The sequence below is a fragment of the Melanotaenia boesemani genome, chromosome 8 (assembly GCF_017639745.1).
Source record: "Melanotaenia boesemani isolate fMelBoe1 chromosome 8, fMelBoe1.pri, whole genome shotgun sequence".
NCBI classification, from domain to species: Eukaryota; Metazoa; Chordata; class Actinopteri; order Atheriniformes; family Melanotaeniidae; genus Melanotaenia; species Melanotaenia boesemani.
The window spans coordinates 28,814,715-28,834,429 of NC_055689.1; the positions used below are offsets into that span (position 1 = coordinate 28,814,715).

The 19,715-nt window shown below is 38.7% G+C and overlaps 1 protein-coding gene across 1 annotated transcript in view; it reads right to left on the reverse strand.

The window, feature by feature from the left end:
- Positions 1-164: 164 nt before the first annotated feature.
- LOC121644214 (neuropilin-1a-like) overlaps positions 165-19,715 on the reverse strand; it is a 90,385-nt gene continuing 70,834 nt past the window's right edge. The window contains exons 12-19 of the mRNA XM_041992017.1: positions 17,710-17,854; positions 13,515-13,697; positions 12,947-12,985; positions 8,260-8,397; positions 6,997-7,298; positions 6,529-6,625; positions 6,313-6,357; positions 165-4,376 (exon numbers count right to left, since the gene is read on the reverse strand). Coding sequence (XP_041847951.1) covers positions 4,099-4,376; positions 6,313-6,357; positions 6,529-6,625; positions 6,997-7,298; positions 8,260-8,397; positions 12,947-12,985; positions 13,515-13,697; positions 17,710-17,854 — 1,227 coding nt within the window. The 3' untranslated portion in view covers positions 165-4,098. The remainder of the gene's footprint in view (positions 4,377-6,312; positions 6,358-6,528; positions 6,626-6,996; positions 7,299-8,259; positions 8,398-12,946; positions 12,986-13,514; positions 13,698-17,709; positions 17,855-19,715) is intronic.

The window sequence follows — 19,715 nt, forward strand, 5'->3', positions numbered from 1 at the left end:
TGTCACATAGCAGAACACAACCTGGCAACCCTTTTCAGACAATAATACTAAAATACTTAACTATATCGTCTGTTCATGATTAAAAGATCTCCAGGTCTTGTGGACTTGGCCAAATGGACTCAATAAAATATTTTCTTTAAGACAGAAACAAGCAGCAAAGCTGGTTTTACTTAAAACATTTATTTGACCCAATTCTTTGGAATGTAATAGTCAGTGATGAGAGTCTGAGACAACAGAGACGGATGAGTCTGGGTGCTGACCCGAAAGTCAAAGTACAAACAATACTTTTAGTCACATAAGGCCTCACTGCTTTCCAATTCTTTTTACTTCCTTGTCTCCTTTTTTCTTCTTTTGAGACAGCAAAATTACAGAACAGTACAGAAAATAAAACATTTTTTTTCTTGTCATACAAAGAAAACAAAAAAATCTAACCAATGGCACGTACATCAGTGACAGTACAAAAACACAAGGTGATATTATACCAAGTAAATAAAACTGTTACGCTTCGAAGAGATGCATATAAGCTTTTTCGAGAATGAAAATCATCTCTGTAAATTGTACATTTCAGAATTATAACACTGTCATCTGAAACCATGTTAAAAAGAAGCAACAACACTGCCCTCTAATCTCCCTCCTCCCTCCTCTCTTTTCATAAACCAAGATTATAAACACATAGATTTTTTTTGTTTTAAATATATCAGTGCAACATTTGTTTTCATGTCGAGTGCTGCAGCATCCTTTCTCGTTTCAAGTTGGAGGAGCCTTGTTAACGTCTGGCTGCTGCGTTCTTCCAGGCCCACTGGTTATTTTGCAGTAAAAATGTATGAAATGAACTTTTTTACAGAAAAAAACAAAGAGAGGAGCATCCAAACAGCCAGATAAGCTGATCTAAATGGAAAAGTTAGAAAAACCAGACAGTCATGAACAAGAGGGGAGAAAACTCACTTTTTAAAGACATCTTTTATAAACTTGCTCTCTCTTCTTACAATTTGAAATGAGCGATGCAAGATAGTGCTACATTAAAAATGGACAGATCTGATGCACACAGTGCAGTAATATAGGAAACAAACTAGCTAAACTTTGCCTCAATTAAAGAAGAATAAAGCAGCAACGGTCATAGTTACGCACATAAACCATCTGTTGCAACAAACTAAGTTGTTAAAATGTTAAAGCAGTCTGGGTTTCTGACTCATTTTGATGGCACACCGACACTAATTATGCACATTCCTTCAGCCGTCTTTGCCCTGCAGCATTCCAAGGCTGAGAAACTGGGGCATCACATAACAGCTGTGTGCAGTAAAGTTTTGCTTTACGACACACGCCAGCAACTGGATATCAACTCACTGGCCATTTTGGACATGCATAGTGGCTGATTCAGCAAAGAAACACAGGAGGACATTATGGGAGGAAGTGAGAACTCAGGGAAAAGCTAATTAGTCGTCATTGGCCAAATAAGTAAATCTTAAAGCAAATCTTAAATTTGTAAAAATGTGGTTCAAGCTGTTTTATTAACAGATTTAACAGAACCAACTTGTTTCTGTAAGCATGGCTGCGATAAATAGTCATGGTCATGAAGCTTTGAGGAAGAAGAGAAACAAAACTAGCTGTGAAGCAGGAGAAAAAGGATTAAATGAGCCCAACAATTCCCTTTAGCTGATTGCGAGTTTAGACCAGAAACCACCAGAAAAGTGTTTCATCTTGCCCTAAACATTCCGGAAACCATGTTCTAACATGCATACATAGACATGAATGAAGGTGATCATTTGTTTTTGTTTTTTTTTACAATCCCTACCTTCCAAGACTCAGTTGGCCCATCTATAAGGTGCTCTATATTTGAGTTACCAGTATCACAGGCTATCAAAAAAGAAAAGGAAAAAAAAAACAACATAAGAAAGTTGTGCATTATTTGGGTCAGAAAAACATTCTCTTCAAGATCACCTGTTTTCTAAAATGGTTTAACATGAACAGAAAAGAAAAAATGCCCTGAAATAAAATGAAATGAGGAAAATGCAGGTCAGGAATAAAAATTTAAAGGTACAGTGTGTAAGAATGACTGGCATCTAGTGGTTAACATGAGCATAGTGATGACTTTAAATGATAATCACAGTTGTGAATAGACAGTGGCCGTCTGTGGCCAGACATAAACGTTTTCATACATGTAGCTACTTTAACATTGTACATGTACATGTACATGTGTACTCTCTTCTTCCATGTGCCTTTTAAAATGCTACTTATCCCAAACGGTCCTCTAACACCGATCAAACAAAATCAGTACTGCTGTTTTAAAGCTCAGAGGGTTCTCACTTTACACACACAGTTCTTTGTCCATTCAGAGACACTGTAGAAAAATGGTAGCACAAATATGGTGGCTTCCATGTATGTGGACTCATGGCAGGTATATATAAATGGCTTATTCTAGGATAATAAAAACATAACAGTTTTTTTAGTAAGTGTTTAGATACCAATAGAAACTAGAAAAGTTTTTTTCTTTTAAATATATATATATCTTAAAGGTTTTTTGACCTTTGAAGTTGTTACACACTGCACCTTTAATATTTATACTGAAAATTCATATATCAAATTAATGTTTACTTGATCTGCAGCAGTCAAAACAAACTATTAAGTCAGTGAATCTTACAGAAAAAAAAACATATTCAAGACAGACTTATATGGGGAAAGAAATGTGGAATATATCATTTGTATTTCTGCTGTGAGTTTCTTTTGCATTTACCTCCATGACAGATCCCTCCAATGTTTCTCCTCTCAGAGTCAAACAGTACAGCATCGTCACAGCAAACCATAATTTGTGGTCAGACTCCGTCCTGATACCTCTATATCCTGTAAGCCTGATAAAAAATCCCCAAGAGAGATGCTCAAAGTCCTTCTGATAACTCCCAGACTGACACGCCAAAGGTTTAATAGTCACTTTACGTGTCAGAGAGGAGCTCTGATCCATGATTGTAATCAATATTTCCTCCTTAGTGGTGCTGAGGTTCTCTGTTTTACCCTGTATTGAAAAAAATCAGCACTTCTCTTGAGGCATTATGAGTTAGTTCAGATGTAGAAAGGATACTGCAGCACTGGTGTCTTTTTCTATAGAAAAGGGCCCTCAAATATATTAAAAGCTATGTACAATATGTTAGATGTATCATGTGCCGTGAAAATGAGGCATTCAGGGCTCCTACACATTTTCTGCTTGGAATTCAGCAGTTCAGTCTGTGTCGGTATGATCGTCAACAAGGCATGAGGATCTACAGATGTACACCAACAAGTGTGGAAAGCCAAGTAATGGTACACTACAGCTTTTTTAAAAATTTTAAGTTTTGTGATCACAGTCTTGCAAAGGTTTTTCCACACGTCTGTGTAGGAACCCTGGACAAAGCGCCAGCCGATGGGAAAACAACCAGCAGAAAAAAAGGCAACAGAAAACTGGAGGAAAAAAAAGGCACTGTTGGAGCTGGATGAAGGGCAACGGGCCTGGGTGGTGCCTGCTTCACAGACACACACCATCTCACACACTCAAACACGCATACAGATGCTTGCACTTCATGTGCACAGATAAACATGAGTGTAATGCACACATACACATGCCTTAGATGCAGATGTGTACATACTTTCACACACTCACTCAGACGTATGGCCAGCTTAAGAGCCAGATGTTAAATTTCACATAAAATTTCTCTTTCTGTGTAACAAGGGCATCTGAAGGAAAAGACAAGAAAAACAACAGAGAAAAGAAACAATAAACGTCAAATCTTATCTTTCCATAAAAGTACACAAACAATACTTTCATCTGAATTGGTCTCAACACCAGCATGTGATTACATGAAATCAACAAAGCACGCCAAAAAACAAAGAGAATCCTAAGATTTCTTCTTCTTTTTTTTTTTTTTGCTGTACAGATTCTTTATACACAGTGCCCCCTACAGGTCAGTCCTTTCCACTGCCGCTCCTGAGAAATAAAATTACATCGGCTCACTGTCAGCCCATCCTGCCGTCCCATTGGTGGCTTCAGCCCCCCGTGTTCCTCTCACTTGATTGGCTGCATTGATGTGTCCACCGGCGGAGCGTTTGCGGCTCCGTCCCTTCGTTTCTCGCTCACGCCTCTGAGTAATTATTAGTCTGTCCGTTCATCTTGTCCTTCTTTAGCTTCACGCCATCCACCAGCTCAAAGTTATAATTTTCCAGGGCGGATAAGTTCCTGTCTGTCATGCTGCCTTGTGAGCAGGCGCAGTACAGGACGACGCCGCAGATGGCGCCCAGGAAGACGCCCAGCGCAGACATGGCAATGATGGTGATGAGGATGGGGTCCAGGGTCTTCAGCATGTTGCCTGGGCTGCCGAGTTCGTTTGTGTTTGGAGGGATGGAGTCTATAGCTGCAGCAGACAGAAAGAAAAGAGTTAAGTTTCAACATTTTGAGGTCAAACTAATTGGTATGAATTTAAAAAAGAAATCACAAGTAGGCAACATGTTTGTCATAAATCGGAATTATTTGTCATTGCATGAAGCTACAAGCATGTGAAAAGCTAAATACACCCTAGTCAAGGTCCCACCACAGCATTTTATTTAGGTTAAGGTTAAGGTTTGGACATTGGATCATTACAATACCTTGATTCTGTTCATTTTCAATCATTCTGTTGCAGATTTGCTGCTGTTTTTAGGATCATTGTCCTGTTACATGACCCAGTTTCAGTCCATCCATCATGAGAAAAAAACATCCCAAAAAACACTGAGATACCCTAACCGATTAATGATGTAATGTTTACAAAGTTCAGTGATCGCAAATTTGCACAGGGGTTGTTATTTTGAAAATGACCAGAAGCTTTTACACTGCTCCTGTGTCTGATTTCCTGTCTGGCCCTATCTGAACTGCTGAGGTTGATGCGTTCTGGACAAGTACTCATTGACTGAAATGGCCGCAAATACCTGCGGAGGCCACTAATCAGTCATAATGCAACACACATGCACCTGATGGAAATTCGCCTTTAGTCCAATTAAAGGTCGCGAGGAAGCTGGAGCCTAACCCAGCATTTTAGCAGGCGAGATGCAGGGTACACCCTGGACAGGTTGCCAGTCCATTGTGGGGCCAACACAGAGAGACAAACAACCATTCACAGTAACTCGTAGGGAGAATCTAGAGTGACCAATTAACCTAACATGCATGTCTTTGGACAGTGGGAGGTAGCTGGAGAACCCAGAGAGAACCCATGCATATATGGGGACAACATGCAAACTCCACACAAAAAGGCCACTGTTCCAAAATCCCCCCAGCCGAGGCTCAAACTAGTTACCGTCTTGCTGTGATGTCGCGATGCTTACCACCACACCACTTTTAATGTGTTAGATACAACTTTGCAACCCTAAAGGAGAATACATAATCTGCTGTAATACTTCCAAACAAGCTATACATCTTCAGTTATTTTTTCCAATTGTATGGTTATGAACTTTAACATTCAACATGCAAACTGAGGCCTGGAGAGTCTGAGATGTAACTTTTGGGTTTTTTGCAATTTCTCTGAACATTGCACAGTCTGACACTAAAATGAACTTGTTGGGATGTCCACTCCTGAAAAGGCACTGTTTTAAAAATCTTTAAAGCAACACCATAGAAGTTTCTGAGTTTAAAACCCTTTGCTTCTATCTTGGATAACCCACTAACATTCATGCACATTCCTGGAGCTGTCACTGCACTGCAGCATCCCAAAAGAATCCTGCATTTCTCAACTTTTTTGTTTAGCCTGGAGTATCACATAACAGTTGTGTTTCATTTTATGCCACAGGGTAGCAACTAGATATCAACCCATTGGCTGTTTTGAACATGCATCATAGCTATTTCAGCAAGAAGCCATCATTGGATGAAGTGAGGAAAAGAAAGAGAGAAAGATATGGAGCAGGAGACAAGAGTCAACATCAGACTGACTTTTGTTGGCTGGAGAGAGTTCAGAGAAGAGACAGGATGCAAGATGGATGTTCAATTAGCTTTCGTTAGGGGATGCCAAAGTGGAAAAATCTGCCCAGGTTCAGCAGTTCTGCTTTACTAATAAATAAATTAATGGAATTTATCAATAAATGCATTAGTGTATTTGACCAGCAGCATCTGGTTGTTACTTACCTTCCTAATTTCTATGGATGCAGTAAGGGTGTGCTTAGCTTTTCACATACTGTTACTGAACTGGGCTCAGTTTTTGTTTAACAAATATTAACATGGTGCATAATAATCTGCATGCTGTTGCTGAAGGTCTGTGGAAGTGTTTCTAAAATAAAAATCTTCACTTGATAATAAAAGAAAAGTCAGTGATGTAGAATGCTTACGCAGCATGAAGATCTCAGTCGGTGGAGACGTAGGCGTTTCTGGATCTGGAGTCAAAAACAAAACCTCCGTCAGACTAAAGCACAGTGATGGGATGTAACACAGAGGTACACTGAAGAAAACACCATAATGTTAGCTATCTCATGTCCTGAGTCTTTAAAACTAGGCTTGAAACAATAAATATCTTGTTGTGAAGTGACACACACTGAAAGACTCACCCTTGCAGTCCTCAGCATTGAGTCCATCTATGATCTGGATGTTGTCCACAGCAATGTGACCTGTGCTGCGTCCATCTGCGACGCCTTCCACAACCACCTGCAAACGACAAAATAATGTGCAATAAAATAATGTGTAATAATGTAATAATGTGTATGTAATATTACATACACACAAAAAAAAGCTAGACGAATAATAAGCGTTAGATTAAGCATATTTAAAGGTACAGCTATCGCTAAATAGCTTCCTCTGTCAAGCTATCAGACTGTTTTAGTACATATCAATATTGAACTTGATACATTACCTCACCCATGACTTTATTAATTATATTTATTACAGCATATTTTGGACTCTATTGTTTATCAGGTTTTGGGTAAACAAAGTAAATGTGTTTTGAGGAAAAAAACTCCACCATTAATTAATTCCACAACAGATTTTAGCTTTGTTTTCCAAGGTAAGCCCTTTATTACCTGATAGGAGGTGCTGGAACGGGGCAGCAGAACTCGCCCCTCCTTCCACTGGCTGCCCTGATGGCCACTGACTATCCACAGGATCTGCTCTTCCTCTGGCTCCTTCCTGTGTTTTATGTGAAGTGTCCCCACGTGCTCGCCAAACATGTGGTACCAGAAGGACATGCACAGGTTGGCGTCTGGTGAGGTGATGGGCAGGCTGGTCAGCCTGGCCATTTTCTCCTCTTCATCTCTGCCTTCGCCATTTTTACTCGGAGCATCTGCTTCAATCAGCTGCATGTAGATGAAGTTCCCCGGTCCGCCTGCAGGGGGCAGTAAAAAACAAGGAGAGACTGCATGAGGCAGGAAAGTACTCCTGACAGCTTGTCAACACACACACACACACACACACACACACACACACACGCACACACACACACACACACACACACACACACACACACACACACACACACACACACACACACACACATGATGAATACTGCTCTGTTTTCTGTGTATTTTTAATGGAGAAAGGATTTAAACTCAGATGAGAGCAAGCTCTATTGTGACAATAAATAAACTTCAGCAGTTTTCTGCTCCAAATATCTTTTCACAAGGTGGATATATCTACTCTCCACACCCCAAAGATTTCAAGGATTTCACAAGGTTTTTAGTGCATACAAAAGACTCGGTATCAGCACGCTTCAAAAGAAAAACCTGACACAAAGAGCTTATTTTTTACTTGTGATCTGGTTAAATACAAGAAATCAAGGAGAAATCATTCATTTTCGAGCGGCTGCCGTCTCCACACAAACATCCATCACGCGCATCAGGCTTGAATGAAGACAAGGCCAGAGAGGTGAAGGATGCTGCTGGATTTCTGTGTGATACTTCTTTTAAAAAATATTTGAGGAGTTCAAGGCCGTTTAAATCGTCTAAAGATGAAAACATATACAACTTTTCTTTTGCTTATGGTTGTTAGGATGAAATGATGTTACTGTTTATTAATCCACACATTTTCCTTGTTTTTGATTGTGGAGCTCTAGTTTTAACACATGTGGTCCAACTTCCGTAAATGTCAGCCTCGAGGAATGTATATCCAATCTAGAGAAATGTTTGGTTTACTTTTTTATGTTCACCAGCATTTTGTCCTTTTGTGTTGCAACATATTTTTCCTTTCTTCTTGCACAATAGGTTTTTCAACAGCAGTTTAGCAACATCCAGTGCTCTTCCAAAGCATCTGCTGAGTGCCGCTGGCTGAAGCACCAAAATGAGCACTACCTGTGTGGTCGAGGATTGGCCCTCTGTGGACCATCGGAACCCCGCTGGTCTGGATGAACCACTCGGCTCCTGAACCGGTCTCTTTGGTCCAACCACAGAATGACGAGAAGTCAAAATTACAGGCGAACCACAGATAAGCTGCAGGAAAGAGATGACGACTGTTAGAAGCCAGAACCACAAAATGCAACTGATTAACAGCCTGAAATGTGCACAGGTCTCCACTAATCTATGACCTGTTAGTCTGGAGGATATGACCGGTGTGTGTACTGTCAGTTCTTGTATATGTATCAGGACACAAAGGTTTATTTAGCTCTTAATCGGGTCTTTAAATTAGATAAATACAACCTCACATCTCTTGACACTCTTTTGGTAAAAAATAAGTCCAAATGCAGGAGCTGTCTGTGAAAATGCATAAAATCTCCTGTTTTAATAGTTTTTAGCAGCAATAACTTGAAGTAAATGTTTTCTCCCACATCACTGTGGAGGAATGTTGGCCCTTTCTTCTTAAAAAAGTTGCTTTTGGTTATTAAATTTTCATTTATGAACAACTTTTGTTTCACATTTGCTGCTGTATTTGGGATCATTGTTCTGTTGCATGATCCACTTTCAGCCAAGTTTTAGTTTTCACACAGATGACCTCATGTTGACTCTAGAAATCTTTTATACAGTGGAGTCCATGGTCCACTCAATGCCTACCGGGTGCTCAAAATAAGCCAAATCATCATCTCTCCACCACCGTGCTTAACTGTTGGTATGAGGAGCTTCTGTTGATATGCTGTGTTTGGTTTTTAATAAATGTGGTCTGAGGTGTTATGACCAAACATCTCTACTTCAGTCTAGTCTGTCCAGAAGACATTTTCCACATGTCTTGTCATTGTTTAGATACAGCTTTGCAAACCTAAACTGTGCTGCCATGTTCTTTTTAGAGAGAAGAGGCCTTCTGCTGGAACTCGTCTATGTCAAATTGTACTGTCATGAACTTTAAAATGTACAAGCTACCTGAGGCCTAGAGACTCTGAGACGTAGCTCTTGGATATTTTGAGGTTTAGGTGAACTTGTTGGGACATCTACTCCTGGGATGACTGGTTGTTGCGTTAAATGTTTTTCACTTTTGATTAATCTTTCTCACTGTAGAATAATTATAACCCCTCCCAGATCGTTGTTGCCGATCAACCTGCGAAGGCTTATAAAGCAATATAAAATAATCTTGCTGGTTATTTGAAGGAAATTTGATTAGGAGCACCTGGCAGTTATCTACCCTTTTAATTCCTGTGGAAGTAGCAAGATTTCTCACTGCTTTTGTAGTTTGACTCAGTCTTATTAAATAAATTGCAACACACTGCGATATGTTAGGTGTTGCTGTTTATCTGACCCCTGTCCAGATGTTTGTTTATTCTTATCCTTTTTAAAATCATGTCCTGATGTATAAAACTTAACAGCTGAAGGAGGGTTTAACCTCTCTTTTTGTAGGACTGTAAAGGTATCTTAATTGGAGAAAAATTTAAAAGCGTTTTAAAAAACAACCTTAAGGAATTCATTATCCCTCTGTTGAATTGCAAGTATTTTATTAACTAATAGGCTACCTCTCTCACACAAAGCCCCCATCTGCTCTTGTAAAATCTTCCTGGGAGCCAAATCATGTGTTACCAGAAGTTCTTGTAAAGCTGCTATGAGGCTAACAGCATATGGTGACAAGACAAAGCTAAATAATATGAATCCATGCTGTGCTCGCTGACTAACCTGCTTCACACGAAGTCTAAGGAGACAGCTCAAAGGACTCCAGGTCTTGTGGCATCATTACCAGAGAGCGGTTGAGCAGTTTTGTGTGCGCATGTTATAAATTGTGCAGGCTGTGGAAGGCACGTTGCGCCAAACAAAAGAGCCAGTTGTGATTGTATACAATGTACAGTGCTGCAGGGCAATTCCCTCCACATCCTCAGCCATGACCACAGATGGAAAACAGCACCAGTGTCTGCACACTGGGATCAGCACTGCAAGAAAGAGGCTGTGGAACAGTGAAGGATGCCACCAATGTCAACGGATGTGCCCTGACTTAAATAAATAAATAAAAATAGTCCCTTTCTTCTTTCTGGCTGGCAGCAATGGTCCACCACAGCATCCAAACAGAAATCTCTGGGCAGTGGCCATGTTGATTCTGAGAAGCTAATAGGATGCAGAGATGACCGTAGCCTGCACTGTACACCTCCCCTCTCAACCCCAAGCTGTCTTCACACGATACTTCAGCTCAGCTAATTGAGACCCAAGAGGCCTTTATTCTTCCTCTGCAGCTTTCACTGCACCTCCTTCCATTTCTCTCTTTTACCCTGAATCTCCACTTTCTGTCTTTTTTTTCACTCTTCCCCCTTTTTCTGTCTCACCTCCATTCATTTCTTCAGCCTTTTCCCTCACTTTTTACTTTGTCTCATTATCATAGCACTTTTCCACCTGCCAGCCTGCTTGCACATTCTCAGCATTTTCAGGTCAGCTGTTTATCCCAAATCAGTTAAATTTGGTGATATCTCCTAACATGTTAAACTGTGACAAAGTGCAGCAACATTTAAGAAGAAAAAGAGCTATAAATGTTTAAAACAAAGCCCTGCTTTTGGCTTTTTAGTGCCTGAAGCTGCTCCACAATGCCAAAGGAAGCATCTATTTATCACCTTGTCTGTAGTAAATATGCTTGCACAGAATTCATAAAGATGAGTTTGAGTGACAGACGTTTGATCTGAGCTGGTTTCTTCTGCTTGTAGTAATGTACCATGTAAACATTTTTCACATTTTAAACAGCCGTTGTCACCACTAAATTCTGAGACTTTCGCCTATATTTTATATTATATTGTATAATTCATATGCAAAGTGACAATAAGAATGATATCTACTTTTCTACTCAGTTATTAGATATAGTGATGTATTTTTAGCAGTAATGGCTACCATTCCTGAAGCCAAAGTTGCCCTGCAGTGTACTGAAGCTGAGGAACTGTACTTTACAACTTATTTTTCCATCCTGGTGCATCACTTCACAGCATTATTTCATTGTGTCATACACTAGCAACTGTATGTTTTGAATATGCATCATGGCTGATTTTGCAAAGAAGTCCAAGAGGACATTATTGGAAGAGGAAATGAAAAGAAAGAGAGAAAAGGAAATAGCAAGAGATATGAGAAGAGTAAACACTGACTTTTACTGACTGGAGAGACCTCAGAGAAGAGACAGGATGCAAGATGGATACTGCATTAGCCTTCGCTAGTAGAGACTCACTAAGGAGGAGTTCAGTAGTGGGGCTTTAAACTTTTATGAAAGATGCCGATTTCTCAAGATAATGGGAAAATGTAGCTTGTTATTATGTCACATTGACATAACAGAAAAATTTATTCGTAGTCTCGAGCATCAAAAATAAATTATGGCCACTATGGCTGCTTCCATTGAAAATTAGTCAACACATGGAAAAAACAACTGCAGTGGACATTCACTTAAGGAATATCTTCGGGAATTACTTTTATCTCTGGGAATTTCTGGGATTATATGTCATATATCTGGTCAGTCACAAAAATTTACTGTTTGCCAGCTCAGACCAGAAACAGCTGTTGAGTCAAGCCATTTTAATCTTAGCTCAGTCGGACATAAAACAAAAAGTTTTTTCTACAACTCAAGTTTTTTTTGGAGATGAGCAACAATCACATCAAGAAAGTTTAGACGTGTTTTTTGCAATTAAGTGGAAGTTTGTTTTTTCTTTTTTAGAGTTTTTTTCATTCACCATTTCTTATTAATATCTTCTAAAGCCAAATAAAAAAACGAAAGATGAAACAAAATCACTCTTCCTATGATATACTGTACTATCCTGGACTCCACTTCTTTCTGGATCCTCATGGTGTTTCTAAGGTGAATTTGAGGACCAACCATTGATTCTCCTCTGACCTTTGATAAAGGTGTCCATCATCAACATCAACCAATGGGTTTGCTGAGGTATTTACCTGCATAACACGTCTATTAAGTAATCTGTAAAACTGTTCAGGTTCACTTTTTTTTTTTTTTTTTTTTAGAATATACTTTTGCTCATTTCTTCATCAGACATGACTAATTCCTAGATTAACTGGGCTGCTATCTTCTGGTTTTTACTGAAAGTAATGTATTTTTCTTTTAGGAAGAGATAACCATTTACATTTTTACTGCGTTCCAGGTGAATTTACTCTGACAGTAATACAAGATTATACATAAGAGCCCTTGTAGTTGTGAAGATATATCTAATTTATTTTGGGTATGTAATTTCAGACAGGAGTCAAGAAGAGGTTCACTGGTATTACTTATTTGAGATAAACACAATGACATCAATACCTTTTTGGTATTGAGTTTCTTTTGCTTCACATCCTCTCCTTCACGTTATGTATCTCGGCTTGTCTCTGCATTTTTCCACAATTCAATTAAACTCCTTTACTTTCATTTACTGGCATAACAGATAAAACCCTTGTTAAAATAAATAAAGCAGATGAATTTCAGAGCCTGAGCTGAACACAGTCAGACTCATTTATGAACTGATGTGATGAAAAAGCCATTTACTGTAATGGAAGTCAGCTTTTTTTGTGACTTTGGTCTGTCATTAAAAAGGACTCTGTATGACCTCAGAGGTGACAGATTTTTATGGAGAAGAGTTTTGTAAACATGGGAGCAGATTGTGGCAAACATCCTCACCTGGTAAGTCCACAGTAGGGTTGATGAACATCGTGCCTCCTGTTACAGACAGATGGGACAGTCAGGGTTTGGTCAAAGGTCAGAGAAGACTGCCCCACCCACACAGATGCCAGGACAAATACAATACACCTGCCCGTTTTTAAACAAAAAACCCCATTAGATCCAGGTTTTCATTTTTCATTTTGAAGCTCTATATGAGTTGCTCCAGGTTTTCAAAGCTCAGATAATTCCTAATGACTGGGCCTGACAGTAAACAGGAGGATAAAGGAGAATCTAAAACACGGACAGGGAAATAACATTTTTAGTGGCTTTTTTTTCACGAAGTTGAACTTGAAAAGACACAATTCAGTCAAAACAACAGCAGTGAGAGCAAAGAAGAGGGAGAATATTTCATGATCCAGTTCAAACCAGTCCCTTGTGTCATTAGGATACACTTTGGCATTGTAGCAGGCATAAAAAAAAACACATTTAAAAGGAATAAAATTTAGTTTTCACTGATCGTTTGTAGTGTTTTGGAATTTTACGTGTGCAGAACGGTGGAAAATAAAGGAATATTTTGGTGGTTTACCTGTTTCTGGGTCGTAGTCATCAGGCGCTTCAGTTTCATCGTCACAGTCCAGTTGTCCATCCTCGCAGCCTGTACTCAGAGTCGTGCCAGGGGCTGTGGTCGGCGCTGTGGTGGTTGCACCAAACGTGGTGAGGGAAAGTGTGGAGGCGAGTGGGGTGGTGGGAGGCGCTGTGGTAGTTATTTCTGGAGAGACAGATGGAGAAGTGATAATGGAGAACGAAGGAATAACAGATAAAGGGGTGATAAACTAGGTAAAAATAAGTCAATAAATACAGAATGACATTATTTAAAATTTCTTAAAAACAATGTTCTTCAAAAGAAAAATTGAAGGGGATTTGCTACGGTTCATAAAATCATTAGACCATGTAAGGAATTCGAAGGAACTTCAGTGAGTAAAGTGAAGAAGATAAAGCTGTGATAGATTCTTCAGACAGTACTGCAATAAGAATCATCGTTAATATAACCACATAGTTCATATTGACCAGAGGTGGCGTAGACTCTGGTCTGGGATTGGGAATGGGGAATGTGTGTTTTGGTCAGACAAATCAGTCTTCAAGATCTGCTTTGGAAGAAATAGATGCTGTGTGCTCTGAGTCAAAGAAGAAAAGGACGATCCAGACCGTCAGCAGAATCAATTTCTTTCTAAATTCTATTGTAGTCGACGTCTACTGATGTGTTTTCATGGAAATAACTTGAATTAACATAAAATAAAACATCTCAGATGGTCTGCTTGTGATTAGACTGTTTGCATCATTCTTAAGTGGGATGTAGGCTTAGATGTAAGAGCAGAGCAGACGATTTAAATGAAAGCTGCTGAAACTGATCTGCAGGCGCTTTGCTAAGCTTGTTAAGTTTCTCTCTGCTTTGTGCTCATGTGAGCTTTTGTAGACATGAGAAGAGACTTTAATAGCTCTCAGATAATTAAAAGAAACACAGTTTGAGTCACAGTTATTGAACAAATCTAAACAAACAGCTTGTTAAGTGATCTCACATCTCAAACCTTATATTTAAAAGCAACTTGTGTACATTTTGTTGACTTGTTAAGGGCCCTCGAGTTAAAAACTTCTATCATTATGAGCATTAATGGAGCAGCAAACTGACTCAGAGAGCTCCAAAACACACAAAAAAGCTATAATTTGGATAATTAAACATGATTACTGATGTCTGTGTGTGAGTTTGTGTCTATATGCTGAGTAAACTGTACACACATGATTTGCATGCATCTGATTGTGTACATGTGCATGTTTGATGAAAGTCTCCTGCAACAGTATTTCTCGTCTTCCTTGTCTCCTGACTGAAGTGAAACTGCTCATCTGGGACAGATGTAGAGATCTAGCCTCAAAGTTCTTCTTCTCTTGCCTAAAACAGAGACTGATCACTCTAAAGTTTGTTCCTGTGGACTTTTAAAGACTTGAAACTGGCTTTAATCCAATTTATTATCTACAACCACCACTGAACTAAAACTGATTTCCTGCAGTTTCTGACTTGTGCAGCTTATCAAACAGTCTACATTCACATTTATCCCCACATTTATCTTGATTATTAAAATGACTGGACAACTTGCATCTTTTTAAAGTTAAATTCTCAGACTCTAGAAGCCAGAAGATGAACTTACTTGGACATTTATGATAAATGATGCTGCAAAGATGATTCAAAACAGCCAGTATTGTATATGACAGAATTAAGACTGATGAATCGCTATAGTGTGCCTCAAAATAACCCTGCAACACACTCATTTAACAAAACACACATTGTAAATATAGTGTTTTAATGTCAGAGTAGAAGAATTGATTGGCTTATTAATTCATGCATTCACATAATCAGCACTTTTTGTCATATTTCCAAGATGCTTTTCAGCCTGTCAGGGATATACAACTGTGATTGGTCATCTCCAGTCAACTCCAACATGCAGATATTTTCCAGCTAATTTTGACTGATTCCCAATGTCAACACAGATAATTTTGCCTTTTCTGTAGATCATTCCTACTCATAAGGTGATACCAAATTTCAACAGAGCTACTAGTAAAAAAAAGCAACTAAGAACAACAAATTTACATTTTAAAAATGGCTTCTTCGTCTTTATTTAATATTTTTAAGCAAAACTTTAAACTTAATCCTCCTGGATGAAGCTTAGATGATCCTCTCCCATCAACAATCATGAAAGTACCCACATTCAGGTCAGTTTTGAGATTTAGTAAAAGTGTGTTTCATTTGAACAAGTCTGCTGTCCAGTGATGACATGCTGATGTCAGTGTGCATTTTTAGTACAAATGCTCAGAGTCCGAATGAGGAAAATATCAAAACAATGAATTAGTGAATAAAAATGTTTGGTTTTATTGGCAAGTTATTGCCTATGGTCTTTTGTTTGATTGAATTTCTGTGTGCCACAAGAAAAGGTGAGACACTCATGTAGAATGAGGCTTGAAATGTTACATCAGGTCTGAATGTGTGAAAAACCTTTGTACATTATGGGCTAAATAAAATGTGTAATATTGATGCAGCTACAGTAATTTATCTATGCCAGCAGATCTAAAGTCATAACGCAGCCTGTAACTTCACCTGTGCCTCTCACCTCTTAACTTGTGCAGATTAACAGAAAAAAATCTGATTTTGAGGCTTTCATGATTTCTTCTGAGCTAACTTCAGAGATTAAAAGTTATTTATCCAAAAATTTCCCATGAATCCAGGTTCCTTTCAGATCTTGAGGGATCTGCATCACTCCCTTTAATCCACCCTCTGTTGCCTGCTCTCCTCTCTCTTCTCACACTCATAGAAAATCTCGTCTACTTTGACTGATTCTTATCATTCTCCCTGCAGAGCAACCAGATACTCCACCAGAGAGCCCACTTCCTCCCTTCATCTGTTCTTCCCTCACCTCCTGTGAGAGGTCCCGCCCTGCCTCCCCTCCACTCTCCCCTGCAGCTCGGACCAAAAGCAACACAGACAGAAACATGCCATGGCACGCCTCAGCCTTTTAGTCTGCTCTCTCTCCTCTAAAGTGTAAGAAGTTGACAAGCTGGCATGTTTATGCAAAATATAAAGAAATACTGTTTGTATGTGGAAAACGCTTCATTTTATCTTTTTAAGATAATAAAACAATAATCTTTGATCAGTTTAAATGATTAAACTGATCAAGGTAACTTCAAGGTTCCTCATAGAGCCATAAAAAAAGGGGGAGAGCGAGTCAAAGAATGTACAAAAAGTGAAGACGGGGCTTGTGAAACACATTGGGAACAAAAGAAGCCCAGTCAAAACAAACCAGTTTGCAGAGATCACTTTGTTAAACGTTTCTGAATCTCTCTTTTTCACATATCATAGATAATTCTACAATTCGGTCATCATTTTTCTCTGTTAGCTTCTGCTGTATAGTAGAAAAATTATACCTCATGGGGCAATTAAACCTGTGGCTACTTTCTTGATTTACTCTTTGAGATCATGGTTGCTAAGCTAGAAGCTAGCAACGTGTGAGTTGAGCTAATTTTAACTTGAGCTAATGTTTTTGTTTCATTCACCAAGATGTCTGAGCAATCTTTATGATGAAGACGACATAGAAAAACACCTAAATGTGTACTTAAACTGCTTTCAACCATCCACAAATGAAGAAGTTATAAACTTCAAACCTTTACCTTTAACCTTTCATCTTTTTCCCTATAGAAGCTCCAGAACCAGATAAAATTAGATAGTGTGATATTTCGGGGAACTGAGCTAAGCTTAAACCTTTCTTAGATAACATAAGGGTCTATGCCATCACATAGCTCAACTTTTAAGGTATCTCGTGTATGAACTTGGACCTGCTGCATTTTCTTTTCAAAACATAAAAGGAATAAATCTGAAGTACCTGCAAAAGTCATGTGACTGAACACCAGCACGGCACCTTTATTGACATTACATCTAGTTTAAACTGACATGTTTGCATTTGGTTGCAATCTTTTAAGAGTTCTGATCTAGAAAAACAGTACCTGAAAGCAGGAAGAATTGATTAATAGTTTCATTTGGTCTGACTTCAATCTCTGACTTAAAGCCCTTAGTTTCTGTAAATCATCCCTGAAAATTAGCAATCTAAACTCCACCAAAGCTTGTTTAGTTTTGGCAATATAGATCTGCTGTATCTTGCTGCCTTTAGTTTCTCATTTTATGATAGAAAAATACAAATAATGGCAGATTAATAATTCTTATAGTGATAAATGGGAGTTACCTTCTAGTTCGCAGCCCAGCAGCTCCAGACGGAGGCCCACGCCCTCAGTAGTGGCTCTCTCTGGGTAGATTCTGACAAAGCGAGTCAAAAGTGGACCAACTGATCTCAACTCTGGGGTTTCATGGTTCTGATTCCCGATAAATATCTGAGGGAAATAGAAAAAAAAGCCTTGTCAAAGCCTTCATTTTTACCTGGAGCAAGAGAATTTTCACATTTAGATTTGGTGTGAATTTCCAAAAACAAACATCTGATCCAAGATGATGCAACATTTAGGTTTAAGTGCTCAGTTTCTTAGACTACATGTAGATGAATGCATGGCACAAATAATACAATAACCATTCATACAAATAACCTTTTCTAAACAAGACATATGAAGTCCACCTGGTTTTAGAAACACTAACCCCCCCCCCAAAAAAAAAAAATCTGAATTTTACATCTTTATTTCGATCTCTGCAGAACCCAAAGTTGAATAAAACTAACTGAAGTGCACTTTTTCTGATCAGGCATTCGACAGGTTCATAAGAAGCTGAAACAAAATGAGTGAAGCAAGTAAAGCAGAATCATCCTTTTACATTTTCAACATGGAAGCAACACTAGTGAAACTGCTTACAGTCACACTGAGAGTCAAGTGGTGGGACACCAAACTCCAGCTGCAGCCCCACCTGCTGGACCAACGCAGGTTTCCTTAAACCTGATTTATTAAAGACTGCAAGTTGTGGCTATTCAGTGATGTTTGAGAACTTTTCCAAAAAGATTTCACAGCGCACATGGAAATAACTTTTCTATCTGTGGGCTGGCAGGTCGTTTTTCTTCTTTTTCATGTAGATCGATTACAAAGCTGCAACAGTAAATGTCTGGAAATTTTACAAAAATATTACAAAAACTGTAGATATTTGTTTACAAAAGTACAAAAGGATGAGGTTGTTTGCACGTGACACCGCTCCCAGATAATTTCTTATTTAAATACTTCTTTGAACATGATAACCTCTTGAAACATCTGTTTTCAAACATCTGGTAAGAGAAAACAGGTGAAAAATGGTCTTCTGAGTTTATTTTGCTTCATTTCTCAGAATTGTACAAATTCATTGCCTAGTTAATGTATCTTATTTTTACTTGAAGGTATATTTACTAAGAAGGTATTTGAACAGAACTGTGTAATCATGAGTGTTTTACTTGTACACATCCACTCAGTTATGATGCCAATACATAGAAGCTGGTTTTATAAGTAGTCTAACAAATGACTTATTTAAATATGAATCTGTAGCTTCATTAATTAGTTTCAATCTATTACATTTAAAGGGAATATATTATTAAATGTTTGTGTTAGTGAATGATGGAGAAGTGCATCAGCTATAATCAGGAACGAAAATCTGTAAAACAAAGCTGTGCTGCCATTCTGTGGATCTGTGGATGAGTGATTTTTATGTTTAGTTTTATAATGAATTTTAAAGCATATTGCATTTACAAATTGGACAGTAAGGAGTGGTATGCATCTTTCTGTGCTGCTTTGGGGGGTTTTGTTGTGACACACATCACTTGTGAATGTTTTATGAACCTATAACAATAAAAAGATACCGCACAGTGATCCTGGGGGTGCCCCAGTCCTGGATGTTAAGATATTATCCTTGTCCAACACCTGATTCAAGCCAATGCCTCACTGGACAACCTTGTTTTTTTTTTTTTATCAAGTTCAAGCCACAACTGGGAAACAGTAAATTATAGAAAGATTATAAAATGCAAATAATATGATCAAGCCCACAGACCTTCTGCTTTGCAGGTGATAAACTCTGAATAAACGAAGCTATTATAAAACCAGAAGGCCTCTGCTGCTGAATCTGTAATCACTCAAAGATGTGTACAGTTGAGGCATGAACCTCCAGCAGCTCATCGTTTGTGATCTGTACCAACAGAGCTGTTTTGTTGGCAGTGTGCGTGCTTCGGCTGGGGATGGTACATACATAAATACATGTACCGGCTTAGGCCTTCCTGGCATGTCTTTGAAGCGG